Raw genomic sequence first — 17,672 nt, 5'->3', positions numbered from 1 at the left:
AATTTTTGGATTATTATTGGCTATTTCACATGTTTGAAACAAAAATGATTACATTCTATTTGTCAAGAAAAAATCGTGATGTGCCTAGAGTGCTAGAAATTTCGGTAACATACTTATTATATATACTTTATATATGCTCTTTGGTCGGGTTGTTGTCTTTTTGACACATTCCCCATTTCCATTCTCAATTTTAATAGAAATAAGTTCGAATATGTCTTATTTTGTAAAAACAGATAATATTCAGATGCCTGATAATATAAAGATCTTTAAAGGTAGAAGTGTTATATTTGTATTTTGTTAACCAATTAATTGTGATCTGAGATTTATCAATGCATTGTTAGACACGATAACATGGTTATTTAAACTCACTTACAATACCTCCTAATTAAGAAAAGGCTTTAATTTTGAAAAGAAATTAACACAATAGTTTAAGTTATAGATACAATGGATAAGCGTAGATTCATGAAAAACAAACCATTCGCCCTCCGGGCTCATGGTTTCTTTTTCAAGAATCCACGCTTATCCATTGTATCTATATAACATAATGGACGATTTATCTTCATATCACTTCAACATATATTTGTCCTGAGTCGTTTATCCCTTCATTCTACAATTTTTAAGATATTTTTACATTTAGACAGAAGGAATAAGTTGCATGACCCAATAACTACCATGGATGCTTTTTGTAACTTTGTAAAACCTTTTTGAACATTGTACAAATGTACAGCATTCCTCACCTGTGATGATTCTACTTCTAATCTCTGTTTTTCCTCTTGAATATCTTTCAGTAATTGTTGAGCCATGACTAGCTCACCAGATAGCTCTTCGCATTGATCTTTATACTGAAAGTTAGACATAATATTAACAAATGTTAACAAAATTCATCCACTCTGATATAGTCATTTATTTTACTGTTAGTGCCCAGATTTAACAGTAGGTCAAAGTCAATTTATCAACGTCAGTCATGCGTACAATCTGAAAATTTCAATACTTACTTTTGAACATTATTTCAATTTTTTAAAATAAAATATCATTTTAAAACATAAACACAGGTAAGTTCCTTCTAACCGATTTTGTATTAAAGGGATATAACTAATTTTTTTTTAAAGTTTTTAAAAGTTTCATGTTTTTAAAAAAATCAATGAAATAAAACCTAGGACTTGTACATTGCTAAATTTTATACACTGTATTAGAGCAAAAGTAAATTTCACACTCCTAATACTGTACATGTTTTTAATAGTTAGACATATGGTTATAACATACAATGTACATCAACTTAAAATATTGTTTGAAGCTAACCGTTTTCAACTTCAATATTTTTGATGGAAATGAGGAATTAACCCAAGTGATATTGCCATTTTTGAATGTATATGTTAACCATCGATGAAATTTATATCGGTTGTATGTCCATAACTTGAAGAAAATAAAAGGAAAATGTGTCCATGGAACACAGATGATGCCCCCGCCTGCATTAAACGTTAAAAAGGGACATGACTAGAGAACTGTAAAAAAAGTGAAATGACAGAAATACTGAACTCCGAGGAAAAATCAAAACAGAAAGTCCCTAATCAAATGACAAAATCCAAAGCTGGAACACATCAAACAAATGGAAAACAACTGTCATATTCCTGACTTGGTACAGACATTTTCTTATGTAAAAAATGGTGGATTGAACCTGGTTTTATAGCTAGCTAAACCTCTCACTTGTATGACAGTCGCATACAATTGCATTATATTGACAAAGATGTGTGAACAAAACAAACAGATATAATAGGTAAAAATGTCAAAAATAGGGGTACAGCAGTAAAAGTGACGCCACTCAACTGCAACTTAATCTGATCTGTGTTTTATTGTTATATGCAAGTTTCAAATTATCAGCTAGACAAGATTTACAGATATGTTTACAAAGCGGGAAGTGAAAGACAACTTCGTATAACACGTTGCGCTTGAGTGACTATTATATATACTATATACTATATATTTGTTGGCAAAATCTATAATAGATAGAGTAAAACCGAAGGCAGGTAAATTGATCAGCAAAGCAATCTGAGTTATGATTTTTGTTCTAGTCTTTAAAGATTGAGTAAGACCATTGTTGAAAATGTACAGGTCAAGAGTGTTTAAATCAGTTGTTAGAAATAAGAAGATAAAAAGATGGGACAACTCTCCATCCATGTCACAATGTGTAAAAAGTAAACAATTATATGTCAAAGTACGGACTCCAAAACGGAGCCTTGGCTCACACCGAACAGCAAGCTATAAAGGGCCCCCAAAATGACTAGTGTAAAACAATTCAAACAGGAAAACCAACAGTCTTATCTATATAAAAACGAGAAATAATTATGAACCACATCAACAAACGACAACCACTGAACAACAGGTTCCTCACTTAGGACAGGTGCAAACAAATGCAAAGGGTTTACAAGTTTTAACAAGCGCCAACCTTCACCCTAACTGGAAACAGTAGTGTAACATTACAACATAAAAAGACACTATAAAATATCAATTAAAATGGCTTAACTTGAGCATATAGACATATAGACAAAAAAAGTAAACATACACTGAACGGATAGATTTGATCTATGACACAATATAAATACAAAATATGTATTTCAATTGTGTAGCAATTAAGTGTTATAAAATTGTTATTTAGTGTTGTGTGTTAAAATTTTAGTACAATTATAACTTATATACTCTCAACTATGACATTTACAAATACAATTAATCTTTCTAGTCTCAATGTCAACAGAATTATTTCAAGGGAAAAGAGAAGTAGGGTTATAGAATGGATTTACCTTTAGAAATTGACAATTGCTGTCGGGTGATTACTTAACTTTTAGACTAGAAAGATGAATTTATGTTTCCGATTGGGTATTTTCGATTTCCAAGTAACAATTTCCAGCAGAACCTGCCTATGGAATATGTGTCTCCCAGTTGATATGCCCTTCCAGCGCTTGTGTTTTTTTGTCATGATTTTCCTTGAGAGTCGCTGCTTACAAAGAAGCTATTGAATCGAGTGTTCAAAATAGTAAAATTGAAGTCATTCCTTCGAAAGGTTCAAAGGCACCAACATGATTTGGTTGACCGGTATCGAATATTGTTTCACAGTTAGATGACCACGGTTTTTTTTGTAGCTGACAGCTTTATTTGGTAGTCGTTTAGTTTTGAACAAAGAACATGTACGTTTTTAAAAAAAGTTTATCTCCAGGATGCAGTTCGTAATTTATTTGGCTTTTTTAATTTGTTGATTCGAGTGTCTCTGATGAGTCTTCAGTGGATGAAACGCAAGTCTGGCGTACAAAATTACAAGCCTGGTATTTTTTGTTTTTGCTATCATTGGCCGTGGAAACGAAACTAGTCTTTGTTTTACATTATCTTCAATACATTATTAAAAAAGGTCAATCTTGTATGTAAAAATAGCTCTTTTTTCATGTTTTGTTAACGCGTACTAGAAAATCGTCGTGTGAATATTATAATGATATATTTTCATTTTTTTCCATTGTGTTTTCAGTATTGTTGTTTTTCCCATGGTCTTTTTTTTGTTGCAATGGCTTTGTCAGTTTATTTTTGACATATGAGTTTGAATGTCAATTGGGTATCTTTTGCCTCTCCTTTCTAAAAGAGGGACGAAAGATACCATAGGGACAGTCAAACTCATAGATCGAAAACAAACTGACAACGCCATGGCCAAAAATAAAAAGACAAACAGACAAATAATAGTACAGATGACACAACATAGAAAACTAAAGACTAAGCAACACGAACCCCACCAAAAACTGGGTGTGATCTCAGGTGCTCCGGAAGGGTAAGCAGATCCTGCTTCACATGTGGAAAGGAATTTAAACCATGCAAACAGTTTCAACATAGTACTATAAGATAATTTTGATACCCATATATCTCGTATTATAGTAGTATAGGGAGATAGACCATTGCACTTCGATATCAAATATATAGCTACATATATCTCCATTGGTATAAAAAATGGACATATAACTCTATCAAATTCACGCGACGAAATGCAAACCTGTTATTTATACAGCAGTCCGTATTGGTTACCGGAATTTTGGTTGCACCAAAACAGGTACTTCATATCTGAGTAACAGGCAATATATGCCCCTATTTTATAATTCTTTCATACATTTTTGTATTCTTCAAAATTATCAGTCAATATGTGATCTACAATGATCACAATTACTTCACTTTTCATCTAATACATTAACTACAAAAATATATTCTTCATGGTTTCATATTTACACCTATGCGTAGGAACTATTTTGTTTTAAAAATGTTCTACTTTCCGGTGTTTTCTTTTTTGACCAGGCCAAATTTGGTGGTGTTACATGTAACGCTGTCTATCTAAATTATTTTTGCATAGAATTCCGCTCAAGCTGGAGCTAGAACCCGTCTTAAACTTGCAGTTTTTGCTCCGTGTTGCATGCCTTCGTGACTTTGAGATGAGAACAGCAATAAAAGCGCTTGTCCTTCGCTTTTTGTGTGTTTTTGCTGTGTATGTACTGATTTTGTGTCATGGATGGATAACCCATATCATTTGTTTTTCTGCTATAGGAGAAATAATGTATACATGACAAATACAAACCGTTCGTGCAACGGTTACATTTAACGGTTGCTTGAACGCATAATCGAGTACACACAATATTAGTTCCTATGAATACGAAAATTACCGACGTGAAATTGATACCGAGATGCAGCTTAAAAATTCTCAAAATACTTTTGATTATAAATTCATAAAACATACGTTGATATTAAGTATATACATTGATTATTTTCAAGAAATCAATGACGGCTCCCAGTTCGTAGTACGGTTTATACGATAGCAAGCCGTGAAACATCTGCGAGACGTTTGTCACGCAGTATACGTGAATTGCTAAAATTAATCCCATATTCGATGTATAAACAAGACGTCCTTTTATGAATTGTCCTTTTCATTGTCTGAAAATAAGGCTGTTATTTTGTCGAAAACGTCGCATTGTTTGTTTTTCAAACGGTTGTTTGAGACGACAATATGATAAATGCCTACTTGCAAAATGACCACTACTCCACAACACTTTAACCGAAGACAGTGCTTATAAACTTTTCACCGTTTTGTTTAACTAATATTTAAAAACCCCCAAGAAAGTTAAAACCAGTATTTTAACACCGAACAACCGTTGCTACTCGAAATTTTTAAGCAATTCCATAGTGTCGTTATGTGAAGAATATGTGTCCATACGACATTATCTTCCAATTAAATCAATAAATTTCAATTTGTTATGAACCGTGAATTCTGGATCAAAATCCAATTATGGCATATATATACAACAGTTCACTTAGGATGAACATGTCTACTAATTTTTAAGTTAATGTGACCACACAATACATAAACTGTAACCAACAATTTGATCCCAATATCAGACGGACGAACGAATTAATGACGGAAAGACACATAAACCAGAACACATAATGCCCCTCTTCTATTTTAGCCGAGGCATAACAAAAAAGGTGAACAGTAATATACAGACAAAAAACTTTCTGTGAAAATAGCACGAATATACGAATTCTTGATACGAACATGCTCATTTAAAACTTATTTTGTTTTTCTATTTTAAGGACACTGCTGATTCTTCCAATTTATAAATGGTCAGTGTCTGTGTCATGTGAGATTTGTTTGTAAACAATATTCCTCAAATATAAGTGGTATATATATGTACTTTACCGATACAAAATGACTACTTCAAGTTTGAAGGCATACAGACTGTTATTTTTCTTTGTCACAAACCACAGGTGCAAAATCTATATTAAATAGCCCAATCATTGTTCATTAGTTCATTTATATATATCTTCGTTCACAAGCAAGAGCAAAATTAGCTTGAATGTAGCTCTTAAGATTAGCCTAAAATTCAAGTTATGATCAAATGATGGAACAGGTGGAAAGACTTAACCATCAATAAGAGTATCAATAATTTATTTACCACTAGGACATGGGAAATATTTATTGCAATGAATTTCGAATAATTGAAAATTTCCATAGCATTGAAATAGAGTCAATAAGAACACCTCTAAAAAATTGAATACGTCATACCCTTCGACAAAAAATAATGTATTTACCAACATTCTTTCATTTTTTGGGGGCTAACAAAACACTTACCATTTTGTTCATCCATAAAATTTACTGATGCGACTATACGTGTTGTGTGTCCATTTCCGTAATGTGGATACATTTGCAGTAATTTTGACAATAAAGTATCAATCATTGCGAGAAAATTCCCGACAGTATAAAGAGCTGATGTCGATACCTTCAAACCAATAATAATAGATCCCTCTTTAGCGAACGTTATTCGCATGTCGTCACTTGATAGATCGTTAGAACGCTTTTTAATTTCCTCAACTAACGGAATATTCTTTCCTTCTATCCTAAACTCCAAAGGTACGCTGCCTAAACAAACAAAGAAATGTCAATACAGATATAATCATATATCATTGTAAATCCGATTCCAATATAAGTTTTGTTTTCACTGAATGTTGATTCAAATTCAAGCAGCACATGCATGCTATGCGTTTGCATTTCATATAAAACCTTGAATGGTCCGTTATATTTTGAATATACAGGAAAAACGGTAGAAAGCACATATAGTCTTTGCAATTAAAAAGAATAATAAAAAATTTGGCCTACAGAATCTTAGCTTTAATATGTTTAATGTAAACCTTTTTTTATCTACCGTTTTTTGGGGAAATGGCCAATACTAAATCAGGAATATAACATTTGTATTTTAATAGTTTTAATAGTTTTATCGAGCGCGAGCATTGATCTTGTCAGCTTTTTTGACTTTTCCTTTTTGAATTTACATTGGAGTATCGTATGTGTGTCATTGTATTTCTTGCATTATTTTCCCAGAAACATAACAAGCATTGAATTAGTAATAATGTCATTTAAGCTTGTCTAATATTAAGATCATCTGATTCTGAAACACATGATGCGTAATTGCATAATGCTATATTCTATGTCATTTTGTGTTTCTCTGTTGAAACAATTATTTGTTTTTATAGTGATTAAGATCATATTACAATGTTGATTGCTGTACCCAAATTTTTGACGTTTTTACTTATTATGTCTGCTTGTTTTGCTCACACATTGTTGTCAATATAATGAAATTCTATACGACTGTCATACAAGTGAAAGGTTTAGCTAGCGATAAAACCAGGTTTAATCCACCATTTTCTACACAAAAAAATACCTGTATTAATCAGGAATATGACAGTTGATTTCCATTCCACATGTGCTTGAGCTTTTGGTTTTGCCATTTTATAAAGGACTTTTCGTTTTGAATTTCCCTTGAGTTTGGTATGTTTGTTGTTATACTTTTTTTCTAATTTCGGTGTACTTGTATTTTTAAGGCGCGTCTAGTATTCAGATTAACTGATTTGAAAACAACAAGGATCAGTTATGGCATTATACTACATTGTATATTCATATTCGATGTAACCACATGATAAAAAGTCACAAAATGTTTCTCAGTCTAAGTGAAATGATATACAACCGTGTTTTGGAACACACACTTTACCTAATGAACCATTGGGAGCTTTTGCAGTGTCTGTGGGTTGCCTATTGTTCATACGTAGATGTTGTTTTATTTCATTTAAATCTTCTGAAAAAAATAATATTTCAAAAGTCATATTTCATTACATACAAAGGAATGAAATCACTGTCCTTACAGTTGCGGGTAAAATGGGGTCTTTTCATTGTAAGAAAGAATACATAAAATATGAACAGATTATAAATATGCGTTAATTCTCTTGTAAAATCATTGAATAATAAGCGGGGATGGTAGTTAAGGGAATCAAACTCGTTCTTAGTCGTTTCTTTAGTAGCATTAATGAAATAATCAAAATAGTGTATAATAAATGAGTGTGTAAATATAAAATCGCGCTGGCTTATTGTTCGATAGCTTGATAAACCTTATTGTTCGCTGGCTTATTGTTAGCTTGTTTAATACAACTTTTTTCACAGACTTATTGTTCGCCAGCCGGAGTTCGGTGACAGAAAGCTACTTAAAAGAACATAATTTAATGCATTATAAATGATATATCGCCATGATTAAAGTGTATTATTGAGTTTTATTGTAATAAGTATGTCTTATTTGGTAAGCCTTATTTACCAATCAAAATAGGCAAACAAAATTTCATACATATGTTAGACAGAACGCTATCTAAAACAACATAATTTTATTGCTTTAAAATTTGATATATGGATATATATATACCGTCTTTCTGCACTATGAGGCATTTCAGAGAACTTATTTCAGGCTTTTTATTTTCAGAAATTTGCCCCCTTCCAACACACTTTAAACAAACCCTTTTCTATAGTCAAATAGTCTAGAAGTAAGTTAGATTCCTATGCATGCTAATCTTTTTGGCTATTTTGCTGACCCGTTGAATTTTACTGGTTATCTCCTTATTCTTAAAAAAATAGTATATTATAAGGTTTGGCTCCTTCCTCCTCCCCTTATTAACATGAAACAACTCCCCCTTTTAAAAGCCCTTGATCCACTACTGATAAAACAAAGCAAACCAAAAATAGGCATCTATGATTTACCTCTTCTGCTTGAACAATTCATCAAGAAAAATTAAACAATTTAGATTTATCAGTAAATGTCTTTAAATTAGACGACCTTAAAAAGTTCTACATTTTCTAGAAAATCCATGCGATCTTCGCTGTATTTAGGACATTTAAGTCAAAATGTATTTCATCTTCAATTTCTCTTTTGAAATTGTAATCATCCATTTTCTGTTTCTAATTAATGTAAAATTATAGTCAAAATTTAAAAATCTATTAATAAAATTTTCCACCAAATAATGGTCGAGGTAGTATAATGTACATCAAGCAAGAGCTGCAAGCAGTAGAGATAACTTTTAAACACGACTTTAAGGAATTCACATGTGCTAAGATTAATCTAATGAATAATGATAAACTTTTAGTAGGATGTATATACAAAAGTCCGTCATCAACAGAAGAGAATCATAGATTATTAAATGAACTATTATTGAAAATAAGTAACTTAGAAGAAAAATATACACATATACTTCTAACTGGAGATTTTAATTTTCCGTCTATAAATTGGGAAAGTTGGTCCGCCAAAACAGTGTAAGTGAAAACTTTTTAGAATGTATAAGAGACTGCTTCTTCCAGCAAATGGTAGATCAACCTACGAGATATCGCATAAACCAGGAACCATCACTATTAGATTTAGTATTGGTAAATGATAAAGATTTTATTAACAATATAGAATCTAAGTCGGAAAAGTTTAATTATTTTAAAGCAGACTTTGAAATGTTACGTCAAGATTTAAATGTTAATTGGGAAGAATTATTAGCAGACAAAAACACTGAAGAAAAGGTGAGTGCTTTTGTGGATAGATTACAAATAGCAATAAACAACCATATTCCTAAAAAGAAAATATCGAAAAAGAAGTATAATAAAGAACCTTTAAGTGTAGAAGCTAGAAGAGTAATAAGGAAAAAACATAGAGCATGGGAAAAGTATTCAAATAAGAGAGACAATGATAGTTATAGGGAGTATACTAAAGCTAGGAACAAGGCAAAATCAACTGTAATTAGAGAACGTAAAAACCGTGAAAAAGACATTGCTGAATCAGCAAAGACAAATTGTAAAAATGTTTGGCCATATATTAACTCAAAGAGAAAGTCGAAAAGTGGTATTTCTGAACTTCACGATAAAAGAGATGGCAAAACGTTTATTGCAAGCAATGATACTGATAAGGCTGAAATACTTGCCGAATTTTTCACAAGTGTATTCACTAAAGAAGATGATGAGGATGAAACTTTTTTAAAAGATATTAAGTACGATGAATCGTCTAGTGATGAAGTCTTTAAACCAAAAGAAATTAACAAATTACTAAAAAACCTAAATACGTCAAAGTCACCAGGGCCTGACCAGGTACATCCTAAAGTTTTATATGAACTTGCAGATATAATCGACATTCCACTTTGTATCATTTTCAATAGTTCATTTTCATCCGGTATTGTACCAGAAGGTTGGAAATTTTGTCAGATAACAGCGTTGTTTAAAAAGGGAGATAAAAAGCTTGCGTCGAACTACAGACCAGTTAGCCTTACAAGTATTATATGTAAGATCATGGAAAAATTAATAAGAAAGAGAATTGTTGACCATATGAACAAATACGGCCTATTTAGTGATAGACAATTTGGATTTATCGGGGGACGACCAACAGGATTACAACTATTAAAAGTACTAGACCATTTGACTGAAATTCTAGATAATGGAGGATCTATTGACGCTATCTATACTGATTTTATGAAGGCCTTCGACAAGGTTCCACATAAGCGTTTAATTAACAAGCTAAGATCATATGGAATTAGTAACCAAACATGTAACTGGGTCCAGAGCTTCTTACATGGTAGAAAGCAAAGAGTACAAGTTAATGGAAATTACTCACAGTGGCATAATGTAACTAGTGGCATACCACAAGGGTTAGTTCTCGGACCAATACTGTTTGTTCTTTTTATAAACGATTTACCCTTATGTGTGGACTTTGATGTATTTATGTTCGCAGACGATACAAAATTATATAGAGAAATACAAACCCCAAATGATATAGACATAGTTCAACAAGACATAGATAAGCTGTTCAGATGGAGTGAGAAATGGCTGTTACGGTTCCACCCTGATAAATGTAAAGTGCTGCCAATATCCACGAAACAAACGAAGAACCAAGATGGGAGATACAAGATGCCAACATATGATGGTGCAGAAACAACTTTAGAAACTGTGGAATGTGAGAAAGATGTAGGTGTAAACATAGATTCTAAGCTTAAATTTGACAAGCATATACAAACACAGGTTAACAAAGCCAACCAACTAGTAGGACTAATCCGAAAGTCATTTAAGTACTTAGACTACAAGAGTTTCTGTTTACTATTCAAAGCACTAGCTAGACCCCATCTTGAGTATGCCAGCAGTGTTTGGAGTCCATATAAGAAAAAAGGATATTGAATCAGTTGAAAACGTACAAAGAAGGGCTACAAAAATGCTTCCAAACTTGAAAGATCTATCATACGAAGACAGATTAAAACTCCTGAAATTACCAACACTTAGATATCGTAGACTACGAGGCGACATGATCGAGACGTACAAGATTGGCAATAACATCTATGATGAAAGGGCATCAAGTGGTATTTTCACATTAAGTAGTGGTTCAACAACAAGAGGGCATTCTTTGAAGTTAGTCAAGAACAGGAGTAGGCTGGATGTTAGAAAGTACTATTTTACCAACAGAGTAGTGGAAGTCTGAAACAGTTTTCCTGAGACAATTGTAACTGCCAAAAACGTTAAAACATTCGAACGAAGACTAGATAAATATTGGAAAGAACATCCTATGATTTATGACTACACAGTAGATTACAACTTCACGATCGGAGGTAGCACAGTAATCAACAGTGAAATAGAGCCAAATATAGAGGAGCAAGCTGATCTCCTGCGTTTGGAAACACTTAGGTAGACTTAGGTAGGTAAATAAGAAGACAATCGAAAATAAATCAAGACCAACATATTAGAGGGTATAGTTAAGTCCTGGAATTGAGAAAGTAGCTAAATCGTTATAACGAGTTAGCTAAGTTGTTTTAACAAGTTAGCTAGTCGTTATAATAAGTTAGGGTAGCTAAGTCGTTAACACGAGTGAGGTAAGCTAAGTCGTTATAACGAGTTAGCTAAGTCGTTGAAACAGGTTAGCAAAGTCTTTATAACGACTTAAAAATAAAACTACACCCTGACACTAAACGGCTCCCGTAATTTCACCACTTGTATAATCAAAATATATCATTGAAAATCAACACTGAAAGACGACCAATTGCAACTAATACTTCTTTATTAACATTCAACCTTTGGAAGCATACCATGACCTTTTCTTATAAAAAAACTATTCCATCGTTCTCTTTATAAATCATATATACTAGATTTATTTCAAATCAACGATGTATTTCAAATGTACATCCCAAAAATAAATGTTTCAGAAAGTTTCTACTTAAACCATATGACTCCAGAACCAATATACTTCTATCTCTTCGTTATATCGTCAATGTGTATCGGTAATCAAATGAATTAAACCGGATTCACATTACCATCCGAAAACCATTTTTATAAATTATAAAATATCTGTTGTATCTTATGACTTTGAACTTTCCCCTATTGAGTCTAAAATCAATGTTTCTTTTTCGGTTATATATCTTGAATCGATATAAGATTCATTCCAATCAAGAAATGGAAACTGACGTTACTATCTAGAAAACAATGTGTTTCATACACACAAACGAACTACGAACAAAACACTATATGCTCCCTTAAATAATTTAGGGAGCTTTACATTTCTTGCTTATAACATGGTTACTGAATACCTCATAATGTTCGTTTCTACGAAAAGCAAACCTTTTCGTATTTGTTACGTTTAAACAATAATTCATTCAACATCAATTGAATTAAATGGCCGACATGTAAGCCTATGCATGTTCTCTTCAATTTTTTCTAGAATCTTGTCTGCTTCATGTTTATCATGTTTATGTTGATGTAGGAGAGAAAAAAAATCTTAGTGACATATTTTATAAAGTAAAATATTGAAAATGACAGATTACAATGATATATGGACATATTAATTACCTTTGAATTGGATAAAGTTCAATTCATTTTGTCTGTCCGCGTCCTTGAGTCTTTTTAGAGTATTACAAAGTTCCTTTTCCATTACAGGATTAATTTCTGATGTCAATAGAAAATCGATTTTACTTTTGTATTCGGCTCCTCCTAATTCTATGATGCATTTGCGGATTTCCTGCCAGGTTTGCAGAAAGTCTTGTTCGTCTAGTGACAGATTTGAGCAATGAGAAACATACTTATTTTTGAAAATACGAATTCTATCAATATTTGCAGACAAACTTCTATCATTATCTTCTGGTATGTTTCCCCAACCATTGCACTGGGGTGCAATTGTATTCATATTCCTTAAAATGGTGTAAATCAGACTTATATCAAGATCTGACAAGTCACCGCTGTAATACGACCCATCTGGGTATAACAATTGGCATCCATGATTATTCAACTGTGGAAGTATTCTGTTTTTCATTCCATTAAATGCGTATCCGAAATTAGCACCTGGTAGCCTACCTTTCAGAACACCAACCAGAACATCTTTGGCAATGTCTGTAATCAGTTGTACTATTTTCAAATGACTGTGTTTGTTGATACTTTTTTGTATATCTAAGAGAATTAAATATACGTTATATTTTTCTAATATTAACACAACAGCATCAAGCTGAAAATTAAAATTATTTGTTGCCGTATCATTTAACTATGCGTGAAAATGCTGCAAGGAAACTGACCATAGGTGTGTTTGTATGTTTTGATTTGATTTTGTCACTTTGTAGATCGTAAAACAATAATCGTTTCCGGTCAAACCCGATATAGTTAATATCTGAAGCCTGTGTGGTGCGTATTGATATGGCTACGCCACGTTTACTGGTATCTAACCACAATGCAATATATTTTAGAAAATAAATATGCAATAACTTTCTAATTAAACATTATTTGTTTTTATTTTTTGTAAATTTACCATCTGCTTGCATGTCATCTTCTGTCTCGTTTTGGTTAGCCTCCATAACCTGATCAAACGAAAAAGAAATAAATAATCGTGTAACTTCAAACTTGTTTTTTCCACTGCACATATCCAATTTTAATTGTGACTTATCCAACTAAAGAAATTTTATGTTAGCCATCACTGAGGGGAACGCTGCTTGTGAATAAGTAAATTATTTCTATGCTATTGATTGATTAACTTGTGCATTACGTCGCCTTCAATAGTGCGAAAATGCTTTATCGCTGCGAAAGCTCATTGAAACATGTTTACAATAGGAGCTGTTTAAAAATCAAACAGTAAGTTCTTTAATATATTAAAATTTAAGTCCAAAGCGAAAGAACTTAATATTATCTACAAACGTAAAATACATCACTAAGACCACGTGATAAAACTTTAGATTATTGTAAACAGATAAAATATATCTACATTTTGTAGTACATTCCACTCTCTTTGAAAACTTCAATCTAATACCTATAATTCAAGTTAACATGTCTCCTCCAAGGACCGATAAAATCAATGCATTCAATTATAAAATGTTAATGGTTTCCCTTCGTTTTTAAGAAGATATCCATGTTTTATTCTGGAATAGCCGATACGGCGTCTTTAAATAACAGACTGATCTGTGAAAAATGAAATGTAGGTTACTCTGCATGGCTTAATATCATGGGATTTTCGTTCCGTTTACTCCATGCATTCTCCATAATATTGATATCCTATATTATTAGGATTTAAGACCTAAAATTGGTTTATGCTATTTTACATTTTTCTTCTTCATGATCTTCAACTGCAACGAATGTTTTTATGCTTTGGTACCCCCTAAAAAACCCACACAATTTAATAAATTAAAATTATTCAAATTTCTCATTACACATAGGATTTCCAGAAGGACTGTGTTTCTCTTCTTTAATTTTTGACTTTGTAAATCTGAAGAAACAATACGAAAGGCGAAAGTTACGGATATTCAAACACCGACCAAAATACACTAGGAAAGCCGTCTTAATCTGAAATCGTCATTGTGATCTGAATACCTCTTAGAAGACTAAACAATAAACTTTTAAGTCATTTTCAGTCTCTCGGTAGATGTTCACACTTATCCACCGCGGTAAATGCAGTACTGTCAATACAATTCGCTTACAATCAATTTAGATATGTTCAGACTTTTCAGTAGTTTTTATCGGCCTGTACACATCAATATCATACAGATCAATTCCCTAAAAGCATATTTGACAACCACTGCAGTTGGTTCAGAGAACATAGGAATACCGAGTGTCCGTCCGTGTATCTATGCGCCCGTGCAATCATCTAAGGACTCTCACATGTACAATTGTTGACAGAGGTTTATAAAATTGATTGCAAAGAGTTATATCAGTTAAGCAATGTCTTGAACCCGTTTGACAATTCGCGCGGATCAGTCAATTATAAATGGTTATGACACTTTGAAATGTCAATTCTAAGCGCTCTTACTCGTACAATTCAACCAGTTTTTATGAAATTTATTTAAAGGTATATAAGCGTTGTCATTGTCGAGTAAGAAAATCAGTGCCGGCCAAACATTTTCAAGTATAAATGTCCCTTTAAAATCTTAATTATATGGAACATTGCATTGTTAACTCTCTATCGTTTGCTAACTAGCAATGTTTTTAAGGTCGAACATTGGTCCCAAAGAACTATAAAAGAGAAATTTGGGTCACTGGAAATATGAACTTTCTAATTGCATTTCATTTCCCGAAGTATTGTTATAAACTCAAATCAAAAGTTTACAACAGCTTTGTTTCGGACGAGTTTGAAAATCACCGCTGATCCTGTATTTTAAATTAGTTTTGTCCCTTTGATATATGAATTATATGGAACATTTTTGTCCCTTGGATACATGAATTATATGGAACATTTTAACTGAAAGCGCTCTCAAACCTACATTTTTATAAGATTTTTATGAAATACATATGAAAAGTTTATATCGCCAATGTCTTGTTTGAGATCCAAAATCAATCCTGATTAGTACTTTTAAAAAGAATTTAGGTTCCGTTGAATTATACTTTATATTGGAAACTACCTACAAGTCTTTTATGTTATGAAGTTCATATGACAAGTTTATCTTCCTCCTGGGAAATATTAACTATTTGAAAAATAGAGTTAGTGCATAACGAAGTTGTGGCTTACCGCCTAATATCGTTTCTATCATTTATGGGTCTTTTTGATTTGCTTTCAAATTGATTTTGTCAAAATTTAATTTGCTAAGGATCATGTCACACTCTTATACTTGTACCTGTAACGGTTTCTGTGTTTTAACAATGACATGGTTTTTGTCATTTGTGCAAATAACTCTTAAATCAAAAGTGTGTCTGTCACGTTTAAATTCAAAAATTTGGGTCGGCCAAATACTAATTATTTGCAATTCAATATAAAAAAAAATCATTTGAAATGTCGTGTGTTTTGTTAAGAGGTTTACACATTTGATAACAAGAAAGACCTTTATTACTTAGTATTTGACCAATCAAGATTATGAATCTCGGTTAGAAAATTGTCTAAAAAAGTACAGAAAGGAACTAAATTGGCACTTAAATTGTGAATAAATTCAGAAAAGAACAAGAGAAATCATTCTGTTTGTTTTAGATCTTATAACCACTCCAAATTAAGACAAAGATGTTGTGTGATATCTTTTTAAACATAAGCAACATTTGACTGACTGCTATTGTAAAGAATATCCTTTCGCATACACGTTCATTGTGTTTTAAGATATCCAATGAGTTTGTTTAAAGAAATAGAAATGTGTTAATACAAATTTAAAGATATAGTGACAATTTACAATTTAAAGCCAACAAATTAACGCAGATTTTCGTATATCTTTTTCGTATCACACTCCGTGCAGTGTGATACGAGACATATCTATTCATGCAGAAAATAAATAACAAGCCTAAACCATAAGAGAAAGTCTAAAATTGCTAGCTATTTGTTTTGTCATACCTGGTTACTGCAAACAGATTTCATAACTTGCAGGTCTTCATCTAAAATATATTTTGCTATATTTCAATATGTCTACGTGTTATTCATATATTTCTTTGTGAAACATTATACGTAATGTCCGAATGTGTTGAGAATATAGATGAATATCAAAATTTGTAAATAGGTTAATTTCTTTTGAACTGATTTTTACTGTGTGTATTGCTGTTTGTTTGTTTATTCTAGAGATATAAGGAAGGGTTGAGATCTCACAAAACATGTTTAACCAAGCCGCAGTTTTGCGCCTGTTCCAAGTCCAAGTCTGGCCTTTGTTAGTCTTGTATGTTTTTTTTAATTTTAGTTCATTTATATGTTTTGGAGTTAAGTGTGACCTCCATTTTCATTGAACTAGCACACATTTTGTTTAGAGGCCAGTTGAGGCCGCCTCCGGATGTGGGATTTTCTCGCTCTGTTGAAGGCCCATTGATGGCCTTCGGCTGTTGTCTGCCTTTTGATCAGGTTGTTGTCTCTTTGACACATTCCCCATTTTCATTCTCAATTTTAATGTTGTTTCTGCATTGGTGATTAATACAAAAGTATTTCAACATTAACGCAAAAGTTTTAAAATCGCTTAAGATTTTCAAAAATATCTAGGGAAAGGAAACTATGTATCCGTAAATATATGTAATTATGATATTTTATTGTCCATTTAATGGGCAATCGGGAACATTCAACCTAGCTGACAGTCAAACTAGTCAACTCTTATCAAATCACAAAACATGACCAAATGAAATGAGGACAATTTGACTAGATGTATGTTTGTTTACCTGCATTTTCAACTAAACTGAGCGAGTATGCACCTTTTGTATATTTTCCATCCACAAGTAAAATTGGTATTTCCTTACCTGAAATAATGAAGTATACTTAATGGTATTAAAGCTAAATCTTTTAACTGCAATACCATTCTTTTTACCAAATGTTTTTTTTTAATGTGAAGGCATATGAGATATATATTCATTCCGAGATCACCAAATGTATTAGTTGACAATTGTATGTGATAATGTAATGTTAATAAGG

At 32.2% G+C, this 17,672-nt stretch overlaps 2 protein-coding genes across 2 annotated transcripts in view; both read right to left on the bottom strand.

The window, feature by feature from the left end:
• LOC127721682 (neogenin-like) overlaps positions 1–17,672 on the bottom strand; it is a 193,164-nt gene that overhangs the window by 114,115 nt on the left and 61,377 nt on the right. The gene's annotated exons all lie outside the window — the stretch shown is intronic.
• LOC127722390 (uncharacterized) overlaps positions 1–17,672 on the bottom strand; it is a 30,545-nt gene that overhangs the window by 9,556 nt on the left and 3,317 nt on the right. The window contains exons 3-7 of the mRNA XM_052229264.1: positions 17,423–17,500; positions 16,620–16,660; positions 13,632–13,680; positions 10,741–10,841; positions 726–842 (exon numbers count right to left, since the gene is read on the bottom strand). Of these exons, the coding sequence (XP_052085224.1) occupies positions 726–842; positions 10,741–10,841; positions 13,632–13,680; positions 16,620–16,660; positions 17,423–17,500 (386 nt within the window). The remainder of the gene's footprint in view (positions 1–725; positions 843–10,740; positions 10,842–13,631; positions 13,681–16,619; positions 16,661–17,422; positions 17,501–17,672) is intronic.

Source organism: Mytilus californianus, unplaced genomic scaffold (genome assembly GCF_021869535.1).
Source record: "Mytilus californianus isolate M0D057914Y unplaced genomic scaffold, xbMytCali1.0.p SCAF_12, whole genome shotgun sequence".
Lineage (NCBI taxonomy): Eukaryota > Metazoa > Mollusca > Bivalvia > Mytilida > Mytilidae > Mytilus > Mytilus californianus.
This window is presented reverse-complemented; position numbering and strand designations above follow the sequence as displayed.